Below are 27,818 nucleotides of genomic sequence, written 5' to 3' on the forward strand. Positions count from 1 at the left end.
TTTCCTTTTCATTACCTACTTACATGACTTCCAGCGTGGAATAAAACCAAATGTGGACAAATTTACATAGTGCGTTTGCCAGAACAGAAGTGGACCTCCCTGCGCTCTGTTGTTGTTCTTGCAGCTGAACTACATACAGATTGTAGCTGCTCTTTACCATCGTCGTGTGAGATCTGAGCCCTGCCTATAATCTCATGCTTTGCTGTGGCTTCATGAGGAGGTGATGTACCGCAGAGCAGCTTGCTGGGTGCCTCGCACACAATCATTAGATTAACTACACGAACACAAACCACTACTGAGCAAGTGGTGGTTCCAAGTGCCAGCTCTGCCCTAGACGTGCTGCCTGTGTTGGAGCAAATTAAATGTGAGGCATGGTCTAAATGAAGGAATAATCTAATGTCCCACCACAATAAAGAGCTCTGGTGGTGTAGGGTGGTGAGTCAGCAATCACACCTAACATCACCCTTCTCCCTTCTTAAAATTCACAGCTTGTTGTGACTAATGACACTCAAATGGATTGTTAACCACCTGACTAAGTGATAAGAGTATTTCTATTATTGCATTTATCTGCATTAATATCATACAAAGAGAAGAGATGTATTGCAGTCCAGGTGAAAATGCGTACTTAAAGGGAGACTATATGTGAGATTTGACAGAAGAAATTACACAGTCTTCTTCTTACAAGTGAAAAGTTGAATTCATAAGTAATGAAACGCACTGTTCTTCAATTCAAAACACTTAAGGGTTCTTTGAAACTTTGCCGATACAGCCTGCTTGGTCTGGTATGACCAGTAGCTTACGGTAGCTAATGTTAGCTAACTTTGGGTAAATGTTGCTGTATAATGGACATCACTGATTCGGTTTGCTGACTTTGTGACTCGTCTCCACTTGTGCTGCTATTACAATAGCATAGCATGTTAGTTAAATACGAATCAGTAGTTTAGCAATTAGCATTATCCCATAACTCGAAGCCGCAGAGGCTGCTGTTAAGTGAAAGTTAAATAGTCCTGCCCTTCAAAAATGGATTATCCTGGACATGATATGATGTGTTCAGGGACCTGTTTGTCACATTAGGATGGAGTCAATTTTTTTTTTTTTAATCCATCTTAAAGACAATAGTAGCCAGTTAGTGCTGCTAATGTCACTAAAAATGGCAATTTTTAAAGGTTTCTATCACTTTCTTTATGTAATTTGAATTACTTATTTGATTTTAATTTGTCCTTTTACTTATTATAGAAAGTGAAAATATACTCCAACTCATAAAAGGGGAAAAAAAGACCAAAGTAAGTGACATATTTAAAGTGCCTATGTAATGTGACAATGGGCAGCAGTGAGAGTTTCCACAGTGTATGTGTTCATCAGTGGGAATGAGGTTGGAAACAACCATAAAATACGGGTTAGCGCAGGCTCCCTGGGAAAGGATGTTAAACCCAGTCATTGTTGAAGCCTCAATCTTTTACTGTAGCCTAGATTTTTTTTGTTTTTTTTGTTAAATCTGCTGCGGGAAGCAGAGAAGTTTATACTCTGCTGTGATCATACTACCATACTTGCATAAGGCACTGTATAACCTGCCTGAACTGCTGTTAAGGCCTAACTTGTCATTTTGTCATTTATCTTATAGTCAGTTAAATAAGGGAATCTATTTTAGCAAGTTAGCACATTCCCCAAATCTCCTGCAGAAACGGTATCATTAACCATTATCTTTGTTCTGCATTAGAAAACTCTGCAGTCAAATAACCATGCCTCAAATAACCATAGAGTTTGTCAATCTGACGTTTATTCTTTCACTACCATTACCAAGTACTGTTAAAGGCGCAATGCCGTGGTACAACCACATCTCAGCTGATGTTACCGATGTTAAACAGGTAAAAAACAAACAAGTGAAAAATATTTGTCATAATAAAAATCAACAATACAAAACACAGCCACACAGGGACAAGTTTCAACTCAAAAGTACATTAAAATTCTGCATAAATTAGAGACCTAAAGAACAATATTCCAGAGAGGTAATATAAAACTGTACATGACAATACATTTGCAATACATTACAATATTTATTCAAATAAGGCAAAATAGCACCATGAATAAAAAAAAAAAAAATCTCATTCAAACCAAAAACCACACTGTTGTAACAGTAAATACTGCTTTAGTAATGTGAACAGTGAAAGCACAGGAAGCATGTACAGACAGTCTGTTACCTGGGTTGATATATTGTGTACTGTAAAAGTAAAGGATGTGTTCTCATGCACCTTCATGACATTACTTTCTTAAAACTGTGGTTAAGTTTTGATTAAGGGAATTAAATTTGTTACAAAATTCAAGACAGGTTTTTAAAATTGTGAACTACTCTACGTTTTATCATGGTGACACGATGCTTGCAACGTCCTACTTTGGTCATTTTATACTTTTTTTGTCTTTTCCTCTTCCCACATTTCTTCTTCAATCTCTTTGACTTTCTAACAGGAACAGTCACTGCTGATGACAATCAGTCACGGGGTCCTAATTAGTCATTTTTGCATGAAGTCTCTCCCATACCATCCCAGTTTCCCACCCGCCTCCCTCTGACCCTCATCTTTCTATTTACTGGCATGTCATTGTCATTCAACCTCCTTCCCCTGACATGTTGAGGTGTGGTGAGGAGTTGTTCTGTCCTTAAATCCGCGTGTTCCTAAATTCACAGGAAGTTGTTGGAGATCTGACGTTGGTGGTCAAACAAGTCCTCCACCTCGGCGCTGTAAGCATCACCTGATGAATACAGACAAAGAAAAGTTTTTTCAGAATAAACTTCCGTCTTCACAGGAAAAAAAAGTCCTTAGGTTTAGGCAAGTAAGCTACTTAGTTAGGCTTAGGAAAAGATCGATTTGTTTAGGCTTAGGCAAGAAAACTACTTAGTTAGGTTTAAGAAAAGATTGTGGCTTAAAACTACACGAACGCCACCCATCCATCCACATCGACCTCCTCTCTACACAGCGTTTGCTGCTCTCTATATTTCCTGGTTCACGATTACGTGAATTACACCCAAATTGATTTTGTGGGATATACACAGATTACAGTGCATTACTTTTCGAAGGTATAGCTGCGAACAATGTTGGAGACCAGCCTGAAAAATGTATATGCATTGAAAAAGTCTTAACGACTTTACCTGCATGGCATCCAAACATGTAAACTCGTGCTCCATCGTACTTGCACCGGCAGCGCATCACGTTGTTCTGGAAATCCGACTCAGCCATGTCTAAAGAAGGGTTGACCTCCACCTGTAAAAGAAAATAGACTAGAGATTAGATACTGCAAGATTCAAGTCAGTCATCATCCTCACAGTTGAGTACAGTACCTTTCTGATCTGACAGGATTTATTAAAGGACAACTTTCAACAGTCAACATGCAAAGCTTAAATATAACAAGTGTAATGGAAATGTATCCCGACTCTAGTGCCGTGCTTTTTCTATACAGTATACCGCCCAGGCAACTGAACTGCTCGCACAAGCAGTTATAGCACGTGCATTTCCCTGTATGCAGACGATGTGTTGTTATATTTTAACTTTAAGCACATACTTATGGATTTTAAAAACATCTCTAGATGTAAAATTAATAGGTCAAAATCCAAACAATGCCTTTCAATACAGCAGCCAAAAGTATCCACCCCCCATCTCAATTGACCGTCAATGATTCCTTTAACAATCAGGGAATAAAAATTCACCCCACAGTACTTAAAACTATCAAAGACCATTTTGAAAATACCATCTCTAATATCAACAGGTATCTTTGCGGGTCCGTACGTTTTGTTCTACGACATAAAATACATCAATAAATACCCCACTTGTGAATTTTGAAGCCTTTATGTGTCTTAAAAAAGGCGGTAGCTAACAAGTGCCGAAATGACACTACTAAACATCACGCTGACTCGTCCGCCTTTACAGACTCGTTGTGTATACTCGCGCTCATGCGACCATGGTGTAGTTCGTTTATAGCCTAACGTTAGCTTTTTACTTCTGCCGATTGCATTCACACTTCAAAAATCATTTGTGAAGATTATCTTGCTGAACAAAACCTGTAAGTGTCATAAATGTTTTTTGTCACAGGGCTTATTTTCTGCAATAATCCAGAACCCAATGGAAAAATCCCATTGTCTTTTTGTTGAGGGAACCCAGGGCGATGGATCCGTCCAAAGTTTCAAAAATCTTCCTACAGCTCTAAAGCTCACTAATTAATAAATGATATGTTGTTTGATGTATATAAATGTTTAATATAAGTGTATAAACAACAAATTGTACAGGGGTTATGTGTGGGATTATTTCTTGGCCAGGGGCTTTGAGTCTTCGCTGGTTGCCTGACAAAGTACCTTTCTGTCGAGATCAGGAACATTGCAATAAGTGTCTTTTAATAAAGTAAAGGAACGAGTGAGAAGGTAACACTTTGCTTCAGACAGTTAGGAAACAACTGGTCTTCCACAAGTCCAACTGAGAAGCCACAGGATTATTGTTCTCTCCTTTTCTATATGGCTCATGATGTATAAATTAGGGGTTCAAGTGATGCATGACATCACTTTCCACTGTTATCTCCATGCAGGGAGAAAAAGTGCCAGAGATGCAGATGACAGTTTTGGGTTTGGATTTAAGTAGCAGTCTATCATTAGGCTGCAGCCATGGTTGGTTGCCATGGTTTGTTGTTTTCCACCCTGTCTGCCTGCCTGCCATATATAAGAAAAGCACACAAATCTATTTTCCTGATGCACACATCAAACAGATAACATGACCACATATTCAACAAAGCAGCCCAGTTATATATTTTTTTACGTACAGTATACATTTTGTGGTTCCAATTATATTTACGGGCAAAGATTTAAGATGAAAATATTCATAATTATGATTCCTTTTAATTACATTTGCAGCCAAATTTGGTGTCAAGAAGTTCATATATATTTTTTAATATGGCATGTAGAGAGCAGCCAATGATTTCAGCACATATTTTATAGTCGCATATTTACTGGGTGGCAGTTGATGCCCTTTTAAAAGCTCTTGTAATAATGTGAAACAAAGGGCCCGCAGCCTGTTTTACAGAACAATGAAAGGTCGTCACTGTCATGTAAAAGACTGTAAGGTTGTGCAGCTTGATTTTTAAATGACGGAGCAATCAGGAGCAATCACGCTGAGGTGGACGTGACTCATCGGTTTAAATGTACAGTACGGTCCTAAAAATGGCTGCCACCCGGCGATTCTGGGTAAAGGCTCGCCAAGAAACACCCAGCTGCATGAAAGACGAGCGAGCATCTGCGCCCTCCCTCCGTCTCTCACTTCTTACACAAATTTATGAGCAGCTCAACTACTGTTGAACCGCAATCTCGACCGCAAAGTGCTGCCGGGTCACGTCGTCGTGGCAACACGCGGATCTCTTGCTTTATGACATGCATGTGGTTTTTACCTCTCAAGACGTGGCTCATCACATGTGTACAGACGGACCACTCCATCGTGTAGCTTACACGTTGTCGGCACATGCAAGTCACACGTACACATCTTGATTTTACATATATATATATAAATAATACAAACAGTAAACATCATCTGCCACTAAGCTGAGAAAATAGAACAAATGACAGAGAGGGAGGACAGATGAGTAGGTCACCACAGCAGATTGGATGTCTAAACAGACGAGACATGTCGCAAACTCCGCTTTTAAACATAAAACTCGCCCCGTACAAATGTAAAGTGCTGACAGAGTCGTTCCACTGCCAATACGCCTGCACTTTCTGAGAGGGTTGACTAATAGCAGGTCTACTTTCTATATAAATCCAGACTAAATTCACTTTCCTTAAATACGCACACACCCTTAAAACTACATACATACTGTACACCTGAATGGTACACCAGCCAAGAGTCATTTAGCTCAAATTATAGTCTTTTATCACAGCTTTTATCTCATGATGTTGAAACACCAACTCTGCTCTGTTTCTTTTCTTGCTTTCATTCCTGATCTAATCTAAGAGGTTGTATAAGCTACTAAAACGATGCGATTTCACCATGAAGATTGAAAGGTGGATTATTTTTTTCTCTGCATTTTTATTGGACTTGCCAATTCAAGTTAGTTAACTCTATAAACGGTTGTAGAATAGGTGCACGTGGTGACATTTAACTTAAAAAAACAAGCTTCCTTACCTGGAAGATGTATTCACCAGGTCGTATGTCTGTAATGTCGATCCACTGGCAGTCAATATCGTGGCGGTAGGTGTCCCAGCAGCCTACTGAGATACCCTGCTGTCCCATGTTATAGCAGGCGTACCGCTTATGGATACCTGGTAGAAAAAAAAACAGTTGGAAAACACATGAGGAGAGATAAAAGGAGAGGATGTGTAAATCAATATTTGCTGTCAGTCGCTGCCACCAGCCTGAAATTATAACAAAATGATTTAAAAACCAGATCTTTTTTTGGGGACTTTAAAAAGAATAAAAAGCATCTACGCTGCATAAAGCTGTCTGGGTTTTGTGAAGCCAAGATCAATTTAGGCTTGGCCTCTGATCTTACAGCCTGCCGCTGACTTTGAATACTCATTATGGAATTTCAGCTTTGCACTTTTATGTATTCTTGATTCTCACGACTCTGCTCTCGTTTCCAGATTCTCCCTCAAGGAGCGGTTGTTATGCAGCATTAATCTGTTTATCATGTCTTCTCACCTTCAGGGCAGTAGGTGTCCTCCAGGCAGAAACTGGCCTTGTGACCTTCAGCCACCTTGGTCCCGTTGAACGTCAGCAGGTCGTAGTGGGTGAACACCTCAATGCTGTGGTAGTGCCTGAGAATGGGATCAGGATGACATGATTAAAGCAGCAGTAGGCGAGATTGGAGCAGATATGATTAAAAAAGTTATTTTTTATAAAACGGTCACTATATCCTGACAGGTAGACAGGTAATCTGAAAAAAAAATCATGTGTCTGTGTCCTCCAGTGCTCCTAATGGCGTCTGCAAGATTTCATAGACTGGAGGAAAACCATCAATCAGAGCCGAGCTGGAGCCTTGCCATCTCTGAGCAGCTGTCAATCACTCGCAAACTCCGATCAAACGGTCAAACTAGGCAGTGCTGATCAAATATGAATCAATATTCTGTTACTGTAAAACCTATTTTTCGCCTCAAATGTTTTCAGAAACATCTTGTAGTGTACTGTTTAGCTGTAAAATGATAAAGTTTGTGACCCGGGGGCTGTGTTGAGATCAGTTGAGGTAATACCAAGCCGTTTGATTGGAGTTTGGGAGTGATTGACAGCTTCCTCCGTTGAATAAACAGCCAATAGGAACGCTCGCTCTCTGAAATGACCTGTGATTGGCCAAAGTCTCCCGTCACGTGCTAGATTTCTTAAAACCAGAAAACAGAGCCATGAGGAGGTGCAGATGTTTAGTTATCTCTCTCTGAATTACAATATGCTGAAAGGTTATTATGGAATTTTTGAACAATGATGCCAAAAATATTCTGCCTACTGCAGCTTTAATATGTGAAGGAAGTAAAGAAGTTATCAAAGACACCGAGAAAGAGCTCCATGTAATTTGCTGCTGCTTTTGTTCACATCTACTGTACATCGTCCTGTGAAAAAACAACCCCTGAGGTTTATTTGAAATACAGCAGCCATAAATCCTGTTACGTTGTCGCAAAGGCGTCAAACAGACACGGGCAACAATTGTAAAAAATCACAAGTGGGCAGATAGATATCAGTTTGGTGTTGCTCTTTCTCTAATTACAGAACCATTCTTAGAACAGACTGTACCAAAAGTCAAACCATGTGTTTGCTGGTCGGGGAGGTAGTGATTGGGCTGCGGCTGGGAGAGACACCGAGCTGTGCGTCTCGTTTTGGGACGCAGAACCACAACCGCTGAGATAAGAAGCCAGGCTGCTCTGAGTGCAGTCATGGCCTTGACTGTAACAACCGGGTGACCAGTGAGGAGGATGTTTATTGTAAACATCATTTCGGAGGATGAAAGATTGTGTTTATTGTGTTAAATAACAGACCTTTATACGTGTTTGGTTATTTATAGTCCAGATCGCAAAAAAAAAATATGACTGTGATCCCATTTCACTCGCCAAATCTTACATCCATCTTCCGCTGCAGTCATTACATTTTTTGGACCTCAGCGTTCTTTCTAAAATGCTGCTTTTTTCTCGTGCCACCTCATAATGAAGCCCAGTCCTGTGCCATGGAGGAGGTTTTCATTTCCAGCCAAACCCTGCAGCAGCTAAAATCACCACATAGTCACTCCCTATCTGGCTGAAGGCGTAAAATGAGCAGCTCTTGGTTCACTGTAAATTGGTTCAGGACCCACAGTCTTACCTGTGACACTGGTGCCATGTCCAGCTTTCTCTGGTGGCTCGGGGTGTGAAGTCGGCACGGCCCATGTTCATGATACGGGAGGAGAAGCGCAGCAGGCGGCGGTGTCCGTAGGGCCAGTTCATCCTGGCAGCAGAGGAGGACAGGCAGTTCTCCTCATTAGCGCAGGACAGCAGGTGGAGGGGTCGGTCCTCCAGGTAGGCCGTCTCCTGGACCAGTTGAGCGTCCAGGACAAGGTCAGGAGCAGCTGCAGGGGTCAAGGGTCAGAGTTTAATTTATTTTTTTTAAAAGAGAACTCTACCAAATTAAGCATCATGATAGACAGTCATGATGGACAGTTTAAAAATAGTATCTTTTTTATTCCATGCATTCTTCTTCCTTGTCAAAACAGAGCCTCGAACAGAGATGAGCATGTGGGCTACAGAGGTCTAGTAAGGTCTGGAAACTCTTGAGCGATAGTTAAGGTTAGGCATTGACCTTGAAATGTTAAGGTTAGGCATTGACCTTGAATAGTTAAGGTTAGGCATTGACCTTGAAACGTTAAAGTTAGACATAGACCCTGAATAGTTAAGGTTAGGCATTGACCTTGAATAGTTAAGGTTAGACATGTGCCTTGAATAGTTAAGGTTAGGCATTGATCTTGAATAGTTAAGGTTAGACATTGACCTTGAAATGTTAAGGTTAGGCATTGACCTTGAATAGTTAAGGTTAGGCATTGACCTAAAATAGTTAAGGTTAGGCATTGACCTTGAATAGTTAAGGTTAGACATTGATCTTGAATAGTTAAGGTTAGACATTGACCTTGACTAGTTAAGGTTAGTCTTTGACCTTGAATAGTTAAGGTTAGACATGGACTTCGTAATAGTTAAGGTCAGGCATTGGTCTTGATTAGTTAAGGTTAAGCATTGACCTTGAATAGTTAAGGTTAGTCTTTGACCTTGAATAGTTAAGGTTAGGCATTGACCTTGAATAGTTAAGGTTAGACATGGACCTTGAATAGTTAAGGTTAGGCATTGACCTCGAAGGTTAGGATAGGTCGTCGGGCAGTGAGTCTTGCAAGAGTTTCTTCTAGCTAACATATCACAACAAATACAGCTGTGTCTACATGTTTGCTGGTTTTGAACTCACTCTCTACACATGTGACTCCTGCAGCCCTGCCATCTCCTCCTCTGGGACAGTAGACATTTGTGTTTCTGCGACACTGCTGGATGGACATCTCAGTACCGATGCAGTGCGTTCCACTCAGAACCACCTCGGCAGCATCTGAAGAACCGGGCCAGTACCAGGTCTCCTGCGCAGAGACACAAGAAGAGAACAAATTCACACACAAAATCAGATTGTGTTAAACACTTCTGAAATAACGACAAGAAGCTGAAGGCAAACTCTGCTATAAACAAAGAAACTCAGTTTTTATAGGAACTATCAGTGCACATTATCACATTTTCCACTCTTTTTCACAATTTTAAAACTGCCTGTTAAATGTTCCCGGCAGCCCCCCTCAAGACACACTCACGCTGCCCTTTCCATGCACAGTTCTATTTTCAGACTGTTTGCTCTGTGAATTTCTCCCGATTTCTCTTCGCCTCACTTTCCTTCTTTTATTTTCGGTGCGCTGGAAGTGGACGTTTGAGAAGCCTGTAATTACCTCAGGCCTCGGTAATAACACAGCACAGACACACAAACAGCAGGACGGAGAGAGAGAGAGAGAGAGAGAGAGAGAGAGAGAGAGAGAGAGAGAGAGAGAGAGAGAGAGAGAGAGAGAGAAGGAAATACAGGAGCACACAGAACAAAAGCTTAGAGACGAAAGAGGAGAGAATGAAGCAGAAACTTGCAAAAAAACATCAACATGTTCTGAGAAGTGGAAAATAATAAGCACATTTACTCAATTGCTGTACTATAAATTGAAGTTATACTTTAGTTGAGTATTTTTATTTTCTGCTACTATTATACATCTATACTCCATTACATCTCAGAGGGAAATATTGTACTTTTTACTCCACTACATTTATCTGACAGCTTCAGTTAGGCCAGGGGTCGGCAACCTGCGGCTCCGAAGCCACATGTGACTCTTTAGCCCCTCTCCAGTGGCTCCCCGCGGATTTTTAAAAAAATTAGTGGAAATGAATAACTGTTTTTTTGTTTACATTTTCATTTTTATTTATCATTGTTGAAGCTCTATGGTACGACGGTACGACAGAGTATTAGGGTCACATTGAGGAAAAGAATAAAGTCATAATATTACCAGAAAAAAAGTCGTAATATTATGAGAATAAAGTCATAATATTAGTATATATATGTATAGTAATATACGTTTTGCGTGGAATTTTCTTTTTTTCTCATAAAGTTATGACTTTATCCTCGTTATATTATGACTTTTTGTCTCGTAAAGTTATGACTTTATTCTCGTTATATTATGACTTTTTTATTCTTGAAATCTCAGATTTAGTTTTCCCTCAATGTGGCCCCATACCTCACTGCAAATGTTTTACGGCTCCAGACAGATTTTTAATTTTTTTTCCCGCCTAAAATGGCTCTTTGGATAGTAAAGGTTGCCGACCCCTGAGTTAGGCCTACTAGTCACTTTGCAGATTCAGATTAAAAATACAAAATATAATAGACAAATAAATATTATATCAGTAAGGCTTTATTGGTACCTAGTGGGAAATTATCAAGCTACCCAGCAGTATAGGTAAAAATAAATAAATAAAAGAAGCGTCACATTTACCAGCTACAACAATCAAGTGATGAACACATCAATGCATCAATAGTTATACTCCAATAATATATAGGTATATATATATTCTATAATTCCATTTACAATTCTAAAATGGGACATTCTGCAAAACTAATGGTAATTTAAGTTTATTTTGCTGCTAATACTTTTGTACTTTTACTTAAGCAACATTTTCAATGCAGGACAGAGTATTTCTATGGTAATACTACGTTTTAGGGCTGACCCAAATTCTTCGAAGTTTTGACCACTGCCATGGTAATCGACCTCCAAATCTATATTTGAATGCTTCTGTTATATATATATACATATATATATATATGTAATAATAAAGTATAAAATGAGGGGGGAGATGGAGACATCTGAAGAAGAACATGCAGCTTGCTGCGCTGCGCCGCAAAGCTTCGAATATTTCTCACCGAAGCTTCGAAGACCAAAAAGTAGTACAGCCCTCGGGACAGCCCTACTACTTACGTACTACTTAAGTAAAAGATTTGAGTACTTCTTCCACCACTGCGTGTTCTATTCTGTTGTTTACCTGATGAGCTCTTGAAGCGAAGCCCAAGCCCAGCTGTCGACAGACCGCCATGGCCTCGTTGATGCCCCAGTTCTCACTGCAGATGGAGCCCCAACGCTTCACCCCTCCGACCTCCATCAGCACCTCCACGCGGCCCTCTGCTGGCTCTCTGCCTCCTGCCAGACGCACCTGAAGGTTTGTGGGAGGAAAAAGAGTTTTTCTTGTCAGTCCGTCAAAATTTGCTAAATGCCTGTCTGTGTATATTTGTGTGTTTCTCACCGTGGCCTGCACGCCAGTGTTGGGCACGTTGCAGCGGACCGCTACATCCTGGATGTGCTTGCAGGTGTAAAGCGGCACCTCTCTGTAGGTGCACTCTGTAATCGTCTTCTCCCTGCCTGTACACTGCACACTGTTCATGTGGATGGGGCCGGTTCCTACAGGAGAAGGTCGTGGATTTGAATGATTCACATGTGTCTTACCAACCATAGGCCACATGCAAAAAGACAGGCTCACACACAAACACACACACACACACACACACACACACACACACACACACACACACACACACACACACACACACACACACACACACACACACACACACACAGGGTAGCTACATAAAAGAACCTGATGGCCCTGCAGCCACAGATGTCCACAGAGTGGGATTAAAAGCCCAGACATGATCGGGACCTCTGATGTGGCTCTGTAACGGAGCTTAGCCAGAGAGCTTTCTGTTTAAATTACTGTACACTCAGTGCTGCACACTGCACACCAGAGGCACGTTTTATAGACCAAAATAGATACCAAAATGGCAAAATGGAGGAAAATCTTTGAACACATCCATGTTGGTGTAGGTGTGTGAGGCCCAGGCTGAAGCCCTATAATTTGGCCTTAAATAGCTAATGATGTCATCATGTCTTACTTCAAGTGACTCTCCTCTAACTGGGCTACTTATGTGTTTTGAAGGTAATGAGGAGGAAAAAAAATGATGTTCTTTGTACAGTTAAATCTATTTTGGGGAAAATTCCACAGTCACAAGAAGAGATGGGCAAACTCTAAACCTAATTTTGAACATTTTTATCACGATTATTACGATAAGAAACATTTAAAATAAGAAGGTAATCAAAATAACATATGTGTATGGACCGATGAGAATCTATTCTGATTTTACTTTTTTTTTACTCTCTCTCTCTCTCTCTCTCTCTCTCTCTCTCTCTCTCTCTCTCTCTCTCTCTCTCTCTCTCTCTCTCTCTCTCTATATATATATATATATATAGTGTTTTTTTCTTACTTTTTTAATGTACTTATTTAATGCAGTTTTGTTATTGGACTTATATTTTCTAAAATAAATAAATCCTCTAACTGGGCTACCCAGAGCCTTCACATTGCAACACACAAGCTGTGTTTCCATCCAATTATCAAGCGAATTTTAAGCAAACTTGTTGCAAAAAAAAAAGCGAATTGGGCGTGTTTCCATCAACTGGTTTGGAGCTTATAAACTCGGCTACAGCGTAGTTTGGTCAGAAGATGGCGCTACAGGCTCAAATCCGCCAGTAAACAGAGTAGAAGTAGAAGAAGTAGAGGTAGCGAACCGGAAACAAAACAAGCTGACTTGGCCGAACTATTATTTGCTTCAAAATGGCAAGTTTTAAGTGCCATGTTTCGTGCTGCCCGGAGACGAAGACGAGCATTCGCACATTATGGGAATACCCAAGAAGACCCCGACAGCGGAAATAGTCGATCAGCCGTATGAGTTAAATGTTCGCCATGTCAGAATTTATTCGTCAAAGGCGTTTTCATATCCCGTTTGGCTCATCAACACATTTTCGATAGAGGCAAAAATCACCTCAAGCAAGCATAATAACTTGGGCTGTCAATCGGTTAAAATATTCAATCACGATTAATGGCATGATTTTCTACGATCAATCGCAAATGAATCGTACATTTTTGAATCTGTTCAAAATACCTTAAAGGGAGATTTGTTTAATACTCTTATCAACATGGGAGTGGGCAAATATGCTTGCTTTATGCAAATGTATGAATGTATTTATTATGGGAAATCAATTAACAACTCAAAAAACAATGACAAATATTGTCCAGAAACCCTCACAGGTACTGCATTTAGCATAAGACATATGCTCAAATCATAACATGGCAAACTGCAGCCTAACAGGCAACAACAGCTGTCAGTGTGTCAGTGTGCTGACTTGACTATGACTTGCCCCAAACTGCATGAGATTATCATAAAGAGGGCATGTCTGTAAAGGGGAGTCTCGTGGGTACCCATAGAACCCATTTACATTCACATATCTTGAGGTCAGAGGTCAAGGGACCCCTTTTAAAATGGCCATGCTGGTTTTACCTCGCCAAAATTTAGTTTGGAGTTTGGAGCGTTATTTAGCCTACTTCGCAACAAGCTAGTATGAGATACCAATGGATTCCTTAGGTTTTTCTAGTGTCATATGATGCCAGTATCTTCACTCTAGCTTTAAAACTGAGCCCGCTACAACCTCTGAAAGATCGATTGCATTATTGCGTTAAAAGAAATTAAATCGGATTAAATCGGATTTGCGTTAACGCGTTATTATCGTGTTAACTTTGACAGCCCAATAACTTCCATAGCCTACAGCTTTTCTTCATAGCCTCCTTTAGCATAGTGTGTGTGCAACCAGGCGTACAAATATGTGAATGAAAACACGGCAACAGACTCTTCTCTTCACACAACTCTGGTAAACTGGCCTGAGACATTAAAAGCCACAGTGCTCCATTTCGACATTTAACCATGTTCATTATTCAGACTTGACTGCACCATAGTACCTACTTTAATAGAGCCCTTAAAGTAACACTCAAATGAATTTCCATGAATTACTTCATTAAGTAAAGCAGAGAGACGGAAATGCACCCGTCATTATAGGACATGGTATGTGCTCTTTTGGGCAGGAAGATAATGGGAGGAAATGATAGTGATTACAGTACTGCAGAGGTGCGGCAAGAAAAAAAAAAAAGGACAATAAGTGAGTGTGTGAAAGTGGGGTCTATTTCCTAGGAAAATGTTATTATTGCTGGACAATTTTGTGGCTATATTCTCAGGCGCTCAACAAAAGCGGTGCCAAAGTAATCACAGTCTTGCTCAGTACTGATTGCCTGACATCCTGGTTTCAAAGCGGCGCTAACTTTTCACATACAACAGGTTTATTTTGACGACAACACAGGCCATTGTTTGGGTCGCTGGAACCTCCTAGCGTAGTTTACACTGGTATAATTGGTCATGGGTAGAGTTCCTCAACAATCAGCTTCTGCGATGGAAGTAGAAGTCGGGCTGTAAACATTTTCTCTGGGTTTATTTGTCTGCTTGGAGCCCATGGTTCTTGGAGTACTGCGTTTAGCAACAGACATTTAGGCTGAGGAGTGTTTAGTCTAAAAGATCACTGAGCTCAACGGATCGTGCTCGGAGTGCATGGTGAACGCAGGCGGTACCATTCAACACAAGTGGTTATCAGATCTGCTGGGACTCTTTATGATTTTATGAATGAGGTTATCTGCTCAGACAAGATGACAAAAAAAAAGACCCAGTTATAGTTTTGTTTAAATGTTTCCCACCATGACCTCACTAAGCATGTGTTAATGCATCACTGGAAAGCACCAGAAGGACTTCAAAGTGCACTTTATGTACACTGTGTGTGTGGCTTTGTTTATGTGTCCTATATCTTACCCTGTCCCAGCTGAGCCTTGTTGAGCGCCTCTTTGGCCGTCCCAAAGCCCAGCTCTCTGCAGACCACGCTGGCTGCAGGGACGTCCCAAAGGTGGTCACACACGGAGCCCCACTTCCCCTCCTTCAGCACCTCAACACGGCCCTCCCCGAGCCGGGGCCCCGCCTTCAGACGCACCATGGGCTGAAAGGGAAGAGGAAAGAGTTTAAGGTGCAAGTTTGTGAATTGATCTGGAAATGTTTTAAAGCCTGTCTGGATCTGGATGCTCATAACCACATCTTCAGATTGAACAGTTATACTGCCTAATAAACTAGATTTCAGCCTGATAAAGGATATTTGGGCTGTTCCTTTGGCTAGACTGAAGACAAAAGATTATTTTCTTAACACAGTTCAACGGACTGCTTGAGTAAAAGAAGCTAGTGAAATTATTATTTTAAAGGAATAGTTTTGAGAAATACACTTATTCACCTACTTGCTGATAGTTAGTTGAGAAGATTAAAACCACCGCCAGGAGCTGGTTAGCTTAGCTTAAAGGCCCAAGCCGACACACCAAGACGATATCAAAGAACTAGCGGTGATGAAGGCCAACCATTGAGTCGCCTCATGTCGCCTTTGTCTTGGCCAAAAAGTTGCACTCGAACACACCGCAAATACTACAGCTGACAGCCAACTACCACGTACGTTCGCGCCTGCGTGAGAGGAAATAACTCCCCACACCAGCAGGTGGCGGTAGTCTGTATTCATCATTCAAAAAGGGAACCCGGAAGACCGAGGAGGGCGGATATACAAGCCGTTGTTATGATACGTACATGAAACAAAGCGGCGACCAATTTCAGACCATTCTCACTCACCACTTAGCTTCATTTCAGATGGCCATGTTGTTGGGAAAATATTTGTGTATTGGAATGATCAGATGACACGAAGTTGAAAAATGAGAAGAGCCTTCTAGGTGTGCCCTCTTGACTTGCTTTCCTCACTTCTGTTTCTCTTCTCATGCTCTGATTCGCTGAAGCTGAACAGTCTATAGGAGTGATTTCTCTCACCAACAGGCTCGAAAAGCCTCCGACGTAGGCAGACTAGAGCCGACGATGCGGGACAAACTGCAAAAAAATTAGGCCGACAGATGCTCACCGACAGCCCCAAACTGTCCGACGGCCGACTGTCGGCTTGGTGTGTCACGGCCTTAACACAAAGACTGGGGGAACCAGCTAGCTTGGATCTGTCTAAAATTAAAAACACACCTAACAAATAGAAGCAATTTAGTGTTTTCACTTCAAGGTCAATGCCTAACCTTAACCATCTCGTGAGAGTTTCGCAATTTGCGTGTTACCTTTTTGCCACAACCAACTGTTTCCCGCTGTTAAGTTAACCAATTGATAGTTGCGAAGAGGGGTATCAGCATCTTACTCTGGAAGTATTTCTTGATTTCTTGGCACGGTGACTTACTGTCTGTGTACGGATTAACCAAACAAGATATAGGCTAACTTGATAATTGGTAAAATTACCTTGGACAGAGCCATGCTAATGGCTAAGCTAGACTAAGCTACCCTAACCGTCTGCACGCTGTAGCTTCATATTTAGCGGACAGTCAGGAGAGTATTATTGATCTAGGCAAGAAAACAAATAAGCGTATACCATGAAATATCACAAATACTCCTTTCATTTGAGCATATTCGTTAAGAATCTGTATTTGCTTCATCCTCCACTTCCAAACTTACCGTCACGGCAGGTGGTGCAGGTGCTCTGCCATATCGTGTGAACTGGGATCCGGGGACGCAGCGGACCACGGCGTGCATGCCATCGCGGCACGGGACTTCACTCCTGCCGAGGGACAGCTGGGCCTGGCACTGCGCCAGAGAGGCCTCGACGCCCTGACACTGCACCTTCTCCACCCAGTAGGCCTTCTTACTGATCTGCGTCCTCAGCCTGGGCGGGGGAGACATGACAGGTACATTTGTGTCATTATGATCTTTGAAACACAAGCTATAAAAGTTATATTCTTCAAAAAAGCAGATTTTACCTGGAGGACGCATCAGCTAACTTGGAGTCCCACAATTTCCTGAAAGAAAGAGAACATCACTTTGGAGTTACAACCGTACATCTTTACATCCAGTAGACTAAACAACCAGCTGTCCTACACACTCCCACAGGCTGCCCCTGTACTCAATTGCATCTTTCCTCCTCAATCATCCTTTCTTCTCTTCCTTTACATCCCTACTTTTCCAGACTGTCTATCAATCCCTAAATAAACAAACACAACATGCCGAAGGGCGTGTATGTCTTTGGATAAACATAGCCCTTGTATAAGCGACAGGGAGGGAGAAAGAGAGAGAGGGAGATTTACAATAACGGATCACATAACTCCCTCTTTCTTCCTTTCTGTCCTCACAAACCACCACCTTCTTGTCATGACTTTTTTAGATCTTCCATTTCTACAGTCATGGGTATTTCTGTTTCAGTGTTTGTCTATATGTCTCCAGTGGATGTCTGGTTTGGGGCATCCATGTGGAAAAACTAAAAATATGAACAAGCCACTATACATTAATCCCTTTCAAGAAGCCTTATTGAGGTCTGCCAACTCCAACAGGGATTTCTAAACGGTGTCCAGCTTCATGGATATTACTTTAAACTAGACTCAAATTCTACCGTGTGTGTATACACAAAATGAGTCCCCCTACGCCTGGCTGCACACACACTATGCTAAAACCTTAAAAAGTGAAGAAAAAAAGAAGTGTGAATTCAATAAAAAGAATGATTCACAAACCAGGCAGAGTCTGGGAAGTATCCCTCTGTGACACACACACACACACACACATTAGAGCTGACCGCTTGCATCAACCAGTGTAACCACAGACAGGTGCAGCGTGACTGACGCCCTTCATGAATGTGCCTGAATTAAATGAGTCACAACACCAAGTATAGACAAGAGGAGATTCATGATGCAATTAAATATTTGGCGACCTAAAACGGGACCTGTTTCCTCTCCAGGAGAACCCCAGTATCCTGGTAATCCACAGGTTATTATGCACACAGCGCCAATATTAGATGAGAAATGGGTTTGAGGCTGGAGGGGCCTACAATAGAAACCCTGAGCCAGACAGACAACTGTATGGAACAAAATATCTGGCTCTTTAGCTGCTTAATGCTCCATTATGTTCACCAGCTAGTCGCTGACTTTGTCTGCTGTTTGGTGCTGGGCAGGTACAGTAGTATATCAGAGCTGCTCTGCTGCTGGAAATGAGGTTGATGAGAGCGGCGAGAGTGAACCTAAACAGTAAAGATAAAACAGCCTGTAGACCTGCAGAGTTGAGTCATATATCAATATGAAAATATTGATCAGTTCAGCTTTAAAGGGGAACACCGCGTAACTCAACAATTCCAATATGTTATTTCAATGGTCTGGGAAAGTTCAATCAATATTTGTGAACGTGAGCTCCTCTCTCTCAAAGCCAGACACCGGAGGAGTAAGTCTCAAACTTGTGATGTCATCAAGTATAAAGTCTGGAGCTGCTCCATAGACAACGAATGGGAGACTGATTTTGTCATTTTTTTTTATACCAAAATGATCTTTATAGAGTGCTGCAGGGATGACGTATTTTTGTAGGCCAACCTGGAAGTTAGCTTTGCCCTGGTTCCCTCAACAAAAAGCCAATGGGATTTTTCATTGGGTTTTGGATTATTGCAGAAAATAAGCTCTGTGGCAAACACACGTTTATGATACTTACACGTTTTGTTCAGCAAGATAATCTTCACAAATGAACACAACTTTCTGATTTTTGAAGCGTGAATACAATCGCCAGAAGTAAAAAGCTAACGTTTGGCTCTATATGAACTACACTAAGAAGCTGTAAAGGCGGATGAGTCGGCGTGATGACGTTTAGTAGTCTCATTTAGCCACTGGGCAAATGGGTATAGTTCCCCTTTAAGTTAAATTATTTGGAGGAAAATGTTGTACTTTTTTACTTTGCCTGGAGTTTCCGCTAGTAATGTGAGATAAAACATCATCATGAGTATCTCTTTTTATTTCTCTGTTCTGTATTGCCTTCCCATCTTTCCTTCCTTTTTTCTGTTCTTTCTCTTTTTCTTCTGTCATTCCCTCTTTTCTCATTTTCTATCCTGACTTTATTTTCTCTCTCTTTCTCTTTCTTCTTCCATGTCTTCCTTCCTTCCTTCCTTCTTTCTTTTGCCTTCCCCTTTATTCCTTGCCTAGCTGGTCTGAAAGCATGAACGTCCCTAAAACTAGAGATACCTCCTCTTTGAGGGAACAAGACACATATATCTACAGTAAACAACAGAATGGATCGAGAAGCGTAGATTGTAAATAAGTATATGTGTGTGTGAGTTGTGTATGATGGCGTGTATTTTGCTTGTGTCTATCTGCTTAAAACGTTTCATAACATCAAAATGAGAAAGACAGACTGTAAGGGGGTGTTAGTTCATGGTTTGGAGGAGGGAGAGGAGGTATGGGGGGGGTGCTACCCATATAATTGCCTGCTCTGCTTGGCAGTGTCTGCTCTGCTTGGCAGTGTCTGCTGTGCGGTCGAGCAGTAGCATGTTGGTTCACACACACCAGACATGGAAATATGCACGTACATATCAACTTTCCCTGCCTTGCCTCTGTAAAAACAAAGCTCTTTAAAACCCCAGCGTCGTTACTCAACGCTATGACTGCATTCTGGGAAACAAGCAGCGGGTGATGTAAGTCTCTGTGAACTGGGCAACTTTTATGAGCATCGCCTAACTTCACAGGATGAGGAAGAGCCATGTCCTTTATGGTTTTCACTGAGACACATTTCACTTGTCCTGCTGAGAGCTTAAAGCACGATGGACGCTGCTCTTTGTCAGGTTTGGAAACACACGCCGGAGCTGAGCTGAGGCTCTTCCCAGTCTTATAAGGAGATTTAAAGGGAGGGAAGTGAACCGCAGCATCAAGCCTCAGGCACAACAGACAGGTTGCGACCGCGGCACCGCTGAATCCTTTTAACCAGGAGAAGACTTTCTTACTTCTCAGGATCTTCAGCTCGATGCCAGGTTTTTTATGCAACTCTGACCACACAATACCATAACTGGAGAGAGGATCTGACTGTCAGGAAAGCAGAGATAACCTGTTATTATACTGCATGAATGCAAAGCTGCCTGGCTGGAACAATCAGCTCACTCACTCAGGAGACAGCAGGTTGGCTCCACGACGGCCTCTAGACATCCCATCAACCTCCATGGAACAAAAAATCAAAGGGGGTCATAATGATGTACTTTCCACGAACTGTGGGTTTTAGTATAATTGCCACAAAGACATATAAAGTATTTTTTAAATAAGACGTAACTGAGGAGGGGAGAAGTAGCAGGGGGTTTAAGTAAATTAGAAGAACTGAAGTCACTGTCAAAGAGAGTGTGGATGTGATGAAACAAGGGAGCTGGAAAATGGCTTTAGCACTTGCCTTTTGTAAGCACAGCAAAGTGGGGGAGTATTTAAACAGCTGTAAAAATGCGCTGTGCAACTTAACAGGCAGAGACAAAGGCAGTCACACCAAAAAAAAAACGACAACCACATGGCTAGAGGGGGGAAGTGCTGACACAGCAAAGGGTGTGCAGCAGGTTCAGTCAAGAGAATATTCTACTGGATCTCTCAGACCATAATTACAGCTGTTCCAGTTGGACACAAAACCCCAAAGAAGAGCAGGCACGGACCATTGCCCGCACAGTGGGTCGCACCAGGAAGTTGTGACGTGACTGTTGTCATGCGTGTATCAATCTAAACACGAGTCTACAGCCACGCTAGTGCCTCTGTGAGGCCAGGCACAGCAGTGCGTTGAGCTAAACTCATTAAACTGCCTTCAAATTATAAGAGATCTGCTCTTCACTCACTGCGAGGTACGGCGTAGAGACTTGTAGAGGCAGCAGGTAAAATATATCCCCAAAAGAGAGCAAGGAACGCCATTCACTGTTTCAAGGCAACAACAACAGTTGCAGCTGTTCTTATTGGTTGCGCTTTGAAAGGTCAGCGGCAACAAAGGTCAAAGTTGAAATAATCTGAACTTTGAAACTTTGAACTGTGAAACATAAATGTCTGCACCAAATGTTGAGCCCTTCCATCCAGGAGATGTGGAGATATTCCTCCGGATAAGTGTAAACTTTGACCTGCTGGTGGCGCTAGAGGAAAAGTCAGGAATCACAAAATAGGCTTCATCCTCTGAGGACCATGAATGTCTATACCAAATGTCATGGCTGGCTATCCATCCAGTATTTGTGGAGATATCTCAGTCTGGACCAAAGTGGTGGATAGGCTGACAGACTGTGCAATCCCTAAAGCCATGCTGCTAGCGTGGCAAAAAAATGGCTATTGTCGCTGTACATCACAATTTCTACCTCGGGAAACATTTTCTAAAGGACTATAAACATGTGGACACACGGGACTGCCCATTTTTCCGATGGCACATTATTCTGAAACCGCAATAGTCCGAAAAATGTCCCATTGGACCGAAAGCCCATTTGTCCGACAGCAGGTAATCCTGAAAAACAAACTTCCATTGTTCCTGAAGGCCCATTGCAAATACACACTCTTCAACAAACAGAAGCACATGGCTAATTATTGTGCAGAATGACGTGATCGGACCTTCCCGATTTTTTTTTCCTACTGTTAAAGGCATTATCCACCACTCTGCCTCTGATTACTCTAACCTTTGTTTGTTGGGTTGTTTAGGTTTGGGCATGAGGTGTGACATTAGTTAGGTTTATGGAATATCAGGGTAGGCCAACCAGAGTAGGGCAGGTCATGCCTTCTCCATGTTAGGAAAAATAAATATCACGACCAGGAGGGTTGATGATGTCATTTTGTTTAATAATTGTCCATGTGCTTCTGTTCGTTGCACAGACAGTTTGTATTTTCAGAGCAATGGGCCAGTGGAATAATGGGAGATTGTTTTCGAGATAACACGCTGTCGGACAAAAGGGCTTTCGGTGCAATGGGACCATTTTTTGGATTATTGGGGTTTCGGAATAATAGGCCGTCGGAACAATGGCCTGGCACGAGACGCGTGGCACCAGATGCCAATGTTCCACTTTGCTGCTTGTTCAAAAAGCACCTTCTCCCCATCTCAGATGTTTACTGTCAGACAAAAATGGCTGCTCCATTCGTCTCCCACGTAGCTGGGTGGAGGTGGACAAAAAACAAACAACATTCTCTGGTCCAGTCTTTACACAAGCTGCTGGTCGGGTTCTTGGCTCAGAAATATGTGGTTTCTCCAGAGAACTCTGAGGTGTTTTTCAGTGTTGTTGTCCACATTAGCATTAAATTTAGAAAGTTAGAATGGCGGACATCAGGCTAACCAACATCTTGGACTTTAGAAGGTCTACGTGATCGAATTGAAGCACCCATTCAAGTGGAAGTTTAGCTTTTCTCACATCATCTGAAGTGCACGGCTCTGAAGAAGCCCTCAAGAGATAAGACGACATGAGAGAGAGTTATTCATTGCGAGGCTGTGGTGGTGAACAGGGCAGCTGAGGAGAAGCAGTCTGTTTCCTGCCGCCGAGCAGAGCAGGACACAAGGGGTAATTATTGGCGACATGGAGAGACAGATGGTGAAGGGCAGGCCAGCGGTCAGTACACTCGCCCTGTTAGCCAAGCCATAAAAAGACCTCTGTGGGCAGACAGACGGACACACAGAGGGTTGTGTTTCGTGTGCACAAGCGTGTGTGTGTGTGTATTTGCGTATTTATTTGTATGCGCACGTAGATTTTGGACATAGTTTATGTAAGGTCTTGTAAGATGCTGTGCGACGAGGGCGGAGGCTGGGATGTATTAGCATGTGTGTGTAAGTGAGGTGTTGGTGTTTTTCTATGGTATGTGTGTGTAAGGGCTTTGAAGGTTTGTGTATAGATGCTAAAGCGGGTATTTATGGCTAAAGTTAGACGAGATGAGCTGGATTTACAGAGACAGATTCAGCATAACAACCTGTCATTAAGCAAACGATTTGTGTTTGAGTGACAATAAAAGAGTTATATATTGAAAACATGCAACAAATAGAAAGCTGAAGTCCGGTTTCTTTTCCTACCTAGCCTCTGAACTAGCTTTTGTAACTCGATTGTTTTTTTGTCTACTAAACTAAATGTGCATCTATGACTGTACTACTTACTAAACTATTAGTACATTTTTGGGATTCAGCAGCTCGAGCTCCGTTGCAACAACTAACTAACGAACAAATAGTCATATGTTAACAATTTGTTAACTTTTTGTTAACAAGATGAAGTGTTCAAATTTGACAGTAATAGATACTCAGTTAGATTTAGCCTGTATAACATGTTTTTTTCAAAGCCAAAACCATGGATGTATAAAGAGAACTGGATACAGCGTCCCCTGTTGGGGGCCCCATTCATTTCTATGAGAGTTGCTCAGTGGCGCATGAAGCAAAAAAAAAACTTGACTTCCAAGTATACAGTCAAATTACCCGTAACTTCTGGCGATCTTCTGCATCCATTGGGCCCATAGAGCAGGCGCAGTAGCGTTTCCTTAAACCCCGCCTTCCAGTCCGCGGTCCAGCCTCGGTTTCGGGCTAATTCCCATGAACGAAGGAAGGGAAATAACTCTGTATTCAGCTATTAGAGCACTTTACAACTTTTAGGACCTAATGATTTAATCAAGGGCTATTCAAGTGTTCATACTGGGAAGTTGATTTACCTTTAAGAAAAATTCTTAGCTGATTTACTATGGGAAAAAGTCTTTTTGGGCCCAATGGCATCACGTGACGGACACGGAAGTTGTAGTACCGCTGTTTGGCCACTATAAAGAATTTGCTTTAAAGTCCGGCACTCCTCCTGGGGGCTTGGCCGAAACAAACTATGACCACACACACCGACATCATTATCGCCTTTTCTGTCAAATCTGTTAGCAAACGGTGGCCTATTTTTACATAGCAGTTTCGGTTCAACATCATGATTCATACGGAGTTGTGTTTCTGTCCATTTGATGAATCACAGGCAAATATTCAAATATGGTTTGGTCTCCTGAGAGGAATGTCTGGCTCTAAAGCTAATGATATTGATACATACAGAGAGATCATATTGCCTCAATGGTATATCTACTTAAGTTGAATATAAGTGAGTCCTCAGACTTTCAGACGTGCCGCTCTGCTTTAGAAAGTGCTGCTGCACACAGTTTTCATTGGGGGTTTCTTAATTATATGAGATTAGAAACCATGTATGGGAGGTTTCATGTAAAGACACACACCAGGATGATGATGATAATCTTGTAGTCTGGATCTGACATTAATAACATACTATCTAAGACTATTTTAAAGGTCTGTGTAGAGGCCCACTCATCCGATGGGGCAGACAGTGGACAGCGGGGCTCGCCTAATGCCACAGTGGACATGTCAAGCCAAGTGTGTTTTCACTAATGACAGCAGTTGTGGTTAACCTCTACTACAGGGGGGATGGAACAGCAATCCAGGCATGGGGCCTCCTAATCCGTGAAGGGATGTGTAGTCCGCCACGCTTTTCCATCCCTTTAATAACCACACACACACACACACACACGCACGCACACTTTTTCCATCTCCCTCCTCCACTCTGCCCACTCTCACACACTCTCACACACTCTCACACACTCACCTGTAGGCGTTTTGGTCAAACGCCTCTGTAGCAGGGAATCCTAACATGCCACAGACGACGCGGCTGTTGCTCAAGTCCCAGCCCCGGTTACACACATGACGCCACCTCCCAGCATGCTTCACTTCCAGCACCCCTTCTGTCACCAGACCGCCATGGTTGCCGGACAGCACAGGCCGTAGACGAGCCTCCTCTAAGTGAACCCTGTCAGATCCCTGCAATTTAAAAAAAAAAGATGATTAACAGTTAATGGCACTGCTTTATCCTAAAGAAAGAAAGAGGATAGAAATGGATCTATGTCATGCACACTAATACACTACTTCATCTTTGCTCAAACAACCACTTGTTTAACTAAATATCTGCAGACAGCACGCAATCGAGAGAAGAATAACACGATAAGATGACATGCTAATCATCGCACTCTCTAATCATCCACATTGCATAGGCAGCAGGAAGGAAACTAACAGAAAACAGAGGATTGTTTAATGTGTCGGGATACGTGTCATGATGGGTACAAGATGGTGAAGAATGTGTAAACTCTGCAAGTTGAAAAGAAAGAAAGACAAACACAAAGTGATAAATGTCTTGCAATTTCCTCTGCTCTGAGTTTCTTGCACGTTTGAAGAGAGGGGCTGTTGAGCTTCTGGTGGTTGGGTCCTAAACTTAAGAGCTGCATAAGAGCTGGATCTGGAGATGGTCTGGTTTTAGGTTTGTCTCTAATTATACATGTCCACTGGCCTGTGGCTCCACAAATGACATTTATGTATGGGAGTCTGAATAAAGCTAGAGTGGCCTACTGCTTTGGTGTGTGCTAGAGGTTGTGTGTGCCTGTGTGTGTGTGTGTGTGTGTGTGTGTGTGTGTGTGTGTGTGTGTGTGTTTTACCTGTGTGTAGTGCGTATCAGTCTCATAAACAGGCTCTGGTTCGACGTGGTTCCCACTGAGCTGCTGATTCCTGTCATTCCTCCGCTCAGACTGGGGTTGGGTCTGCCTGTTGGCCTGTCCGTCTGCCTCTCGTCTCACGGCCTGTTGACCGTTCCTAGCCGCCTCCTGTCTCTGCCTGTACGATGCACCGTTTACCAGACGAGAAGGCAGCTGGTGCCCTTGCGGCAGAGCTGGGCTCGCCTGCGTGCTCCCCCTGGTGCTCCCGCCTCGATTCCGTCGCAAGATCTGGATCTCGTGGCCGTTCTCCTGCGGCGAGATCATGCTGCGACGGGAAGAAGTTGGGTTGCGATGGAGGGCGATCTCGTGGCCTCTTGCACTAGATGAGGAGATGTGGGCTGGCGGGGGCGCAGGCTGTGGCTGCGACGGTGGTGGTGGGTTTCTCTGTCTTGGCTGGCTTGGCTGGCGCCCGGAGGATGAAGGAGCCTCCTGCACAGCGACAGTAGGGGAGCCAGATCTCCTTTCTCTGCTGCAAACGACCCCTAGGTCCTCAGCGTGGGTGCAGTCATTGATTCCCCAACCATTGGAGCGACAGTTTTCAATAGAGGACTCTGTGCCCGTGCAGCGCACATTGTCCAACCAGATCAAACCTAACAGCAAGAAAGGGCGGTAAGTTATTGATTCAGAAGAAAACTTTAGAATTAAGTTGTTCAAAACTAAACGCCATTGGCTGTGGACATACCTTGTCCCTCGCCAAACTTGGCACTGTGCGCCCAGGTCAAGCCGCGTTGAAAGCCCATCTGTCGGCACACCACATTGGCCAGGTTAATATCCACCTCGTCATCACAAATGGTGCCCCACGCGCCATTGTAGAACACCTCCACACGTCCCTCGTTTGCATTGCGCCGGTCTACGCCAGCCAGACGTACATGCACCTCCTGGGCAGACAGCGGAGGGGGGTAGAGGAGAAGCAGGAGGAGGAGTGTGGACAGGGAACTGAGGTGCAGCATCCTGGAGGGAATATAAAAAAGCAGAATGGGGAGAGGGCTGAAATGGAAGCGGTGTGACATTAGGTAAAGAGGAGTAAAACTACAGAAAACAGAGAAGATGCATGTAAAGTAGGAGCCCCTAAATACATATGCACATGTTACCACAAAAATCTCCAAAATCACGCAAAGCCATGGAACTCACATTCCATACTCCGACAAAACATATAATTTGAATCTTCTCTTGTAACCCTAATGGGACATTCCACGGTAAAAAAAATGAAAGATTGATAGATGTTTTTATCCTGTAAAATAATCAGTCATTTAAAAGGACAGTCAGAGACTTGAGAAACATCGTGAAAACGTGGCCCTCAGTCTGAACCAGTCAGGCCAAAGGGAGTAATAACCAAAGCTAAAAGTAGCCTCTCCGTCCAGCCAACGGAAACTTTGGCTTTCCGCAAACCCTCAAGCTTAGCTGCATGCATTTAGCCAACAGACACAAAAGCAAATAAACACAGTCGTAAAAATGTTCTCACACATAAATAAAGCAGCAGGTCCTGCGTCTGTGAGACGTTTTGGTTAATGAGCAATGATTAATTCATCCTCAGACCACCCCTAAAACCCTTATGGAGGGGAAGAAACTGGAGAGATAAGGAGCAAGAGCAGAGGAGATCTGGAGGATGAGAGAGACACCTTATAGTGAATTTATCCACCCAGCAGCAAGGACTCAGTCAAATTCTGCTTTCCATAAGACTACATACATACCGTACATGCAACAGTACAAACAAATATGGGCTTTAAAAATGCAACAAAGGAGAGATGAGTGTGGATGAGTTCAGGCAGCTGCAGGGGTGAAATCTTGAATAATGAGGAAAAATAGACTGAGGCAAAAGGTGAAGTAAAGAGAAACATGCTGAAGTTCATCTCACCTATCTGTTGATCTCAGCCTGGAGTCACGAGGAGAAAGAAGGGAGAGAGCACTGGAGGAAAAGAAGGCAGTGAGTTTGGTCCTGCTGTCTCTCTATTCTCCTCTCCTCCCTCCCTCTTTCTTTCTCTGTCACTCCCTCAGATCTGCTACTTCATCC

General features: G+C 42.7%; 1 protein-coding gene across 1 annotated transcript; it reads right to left on the minus strand.

Annotated features, from left to right (window-relative positions):
- Positions 1–2,034: 2,034 nt before the first annotated feature.
- On the minus strand, positions 2,035–27,790 carry LOC141764106 (lysyl oxidase homolog 4-like). The gene is made up of 15 exons (XM_074629057.1): positions 27,663–27,790; positions 26,490–26,758; positions 25,751–26,397; positions 24,871–25,082; positions 17,285–17,323; positions 16,983–17,190; positions 15,267–15,447; positions 11,831–11,985; positions 11,573–11,740; positions 9,432–9,594; positions 8,307–8,550; positions 6,666–6,781; positions 6,150–6,286; positions 3,143–3,254; positions 2,035–2,745 (listed from the first exon to the last, which is right to left on the minus strand). Exons 2-15 carry the CDS (start codon positions 26,755–26,757, stop codon positions 2,675–2,677), a joined length of 2,721 nt encoding a protein of 906 aa, XP_074485158.1. The 5' UTR covers position 26,758; positions 27,663–27,790; the 3' UTR covers positions 2,035–2,674.
- Positions 27,791–27,818: the final 28 nt, after the last annotated feature.

The sequence above is a fragment of the Sebastes fasciatus genome, chromosome 3 (genome assembly GCF_043250625.1).
Source record: "Sebastes fasciatus isolate fSebFas1 chromosome 3, fSebFas1.pri, whole genome shotgun sequence".
NCBI lineage: Eukaryota > Metazoa > Chordata > Actinopteri > Perciformes > Sebastidae > Sebastes > Sebastes fasciatus.

Coding starts and splice junctions, on each gene's coding strand:
- LOC141764106 (XM_074629057.1), bottom strand. CDS start 26,757: ATGCTGCACCTCAGTTCCCTGTCCACACTCCTCCTCCTGCTTCTCCTC. Junction 17,324..24,870: donor TTTGACCAAAACGCCTACAG/GTGAGTGTGTGA, acceptor TCTTTCTTTCAG/GAAATTGTGGGACTCCAAGT. Junction 17,191..17,284: donor TTAGCTGATGCGTCCTCCAG/GTAAAATCTGCT, acceptor TCCCCCGCCCAG/GCTGAGGACGCAGATCAGTA.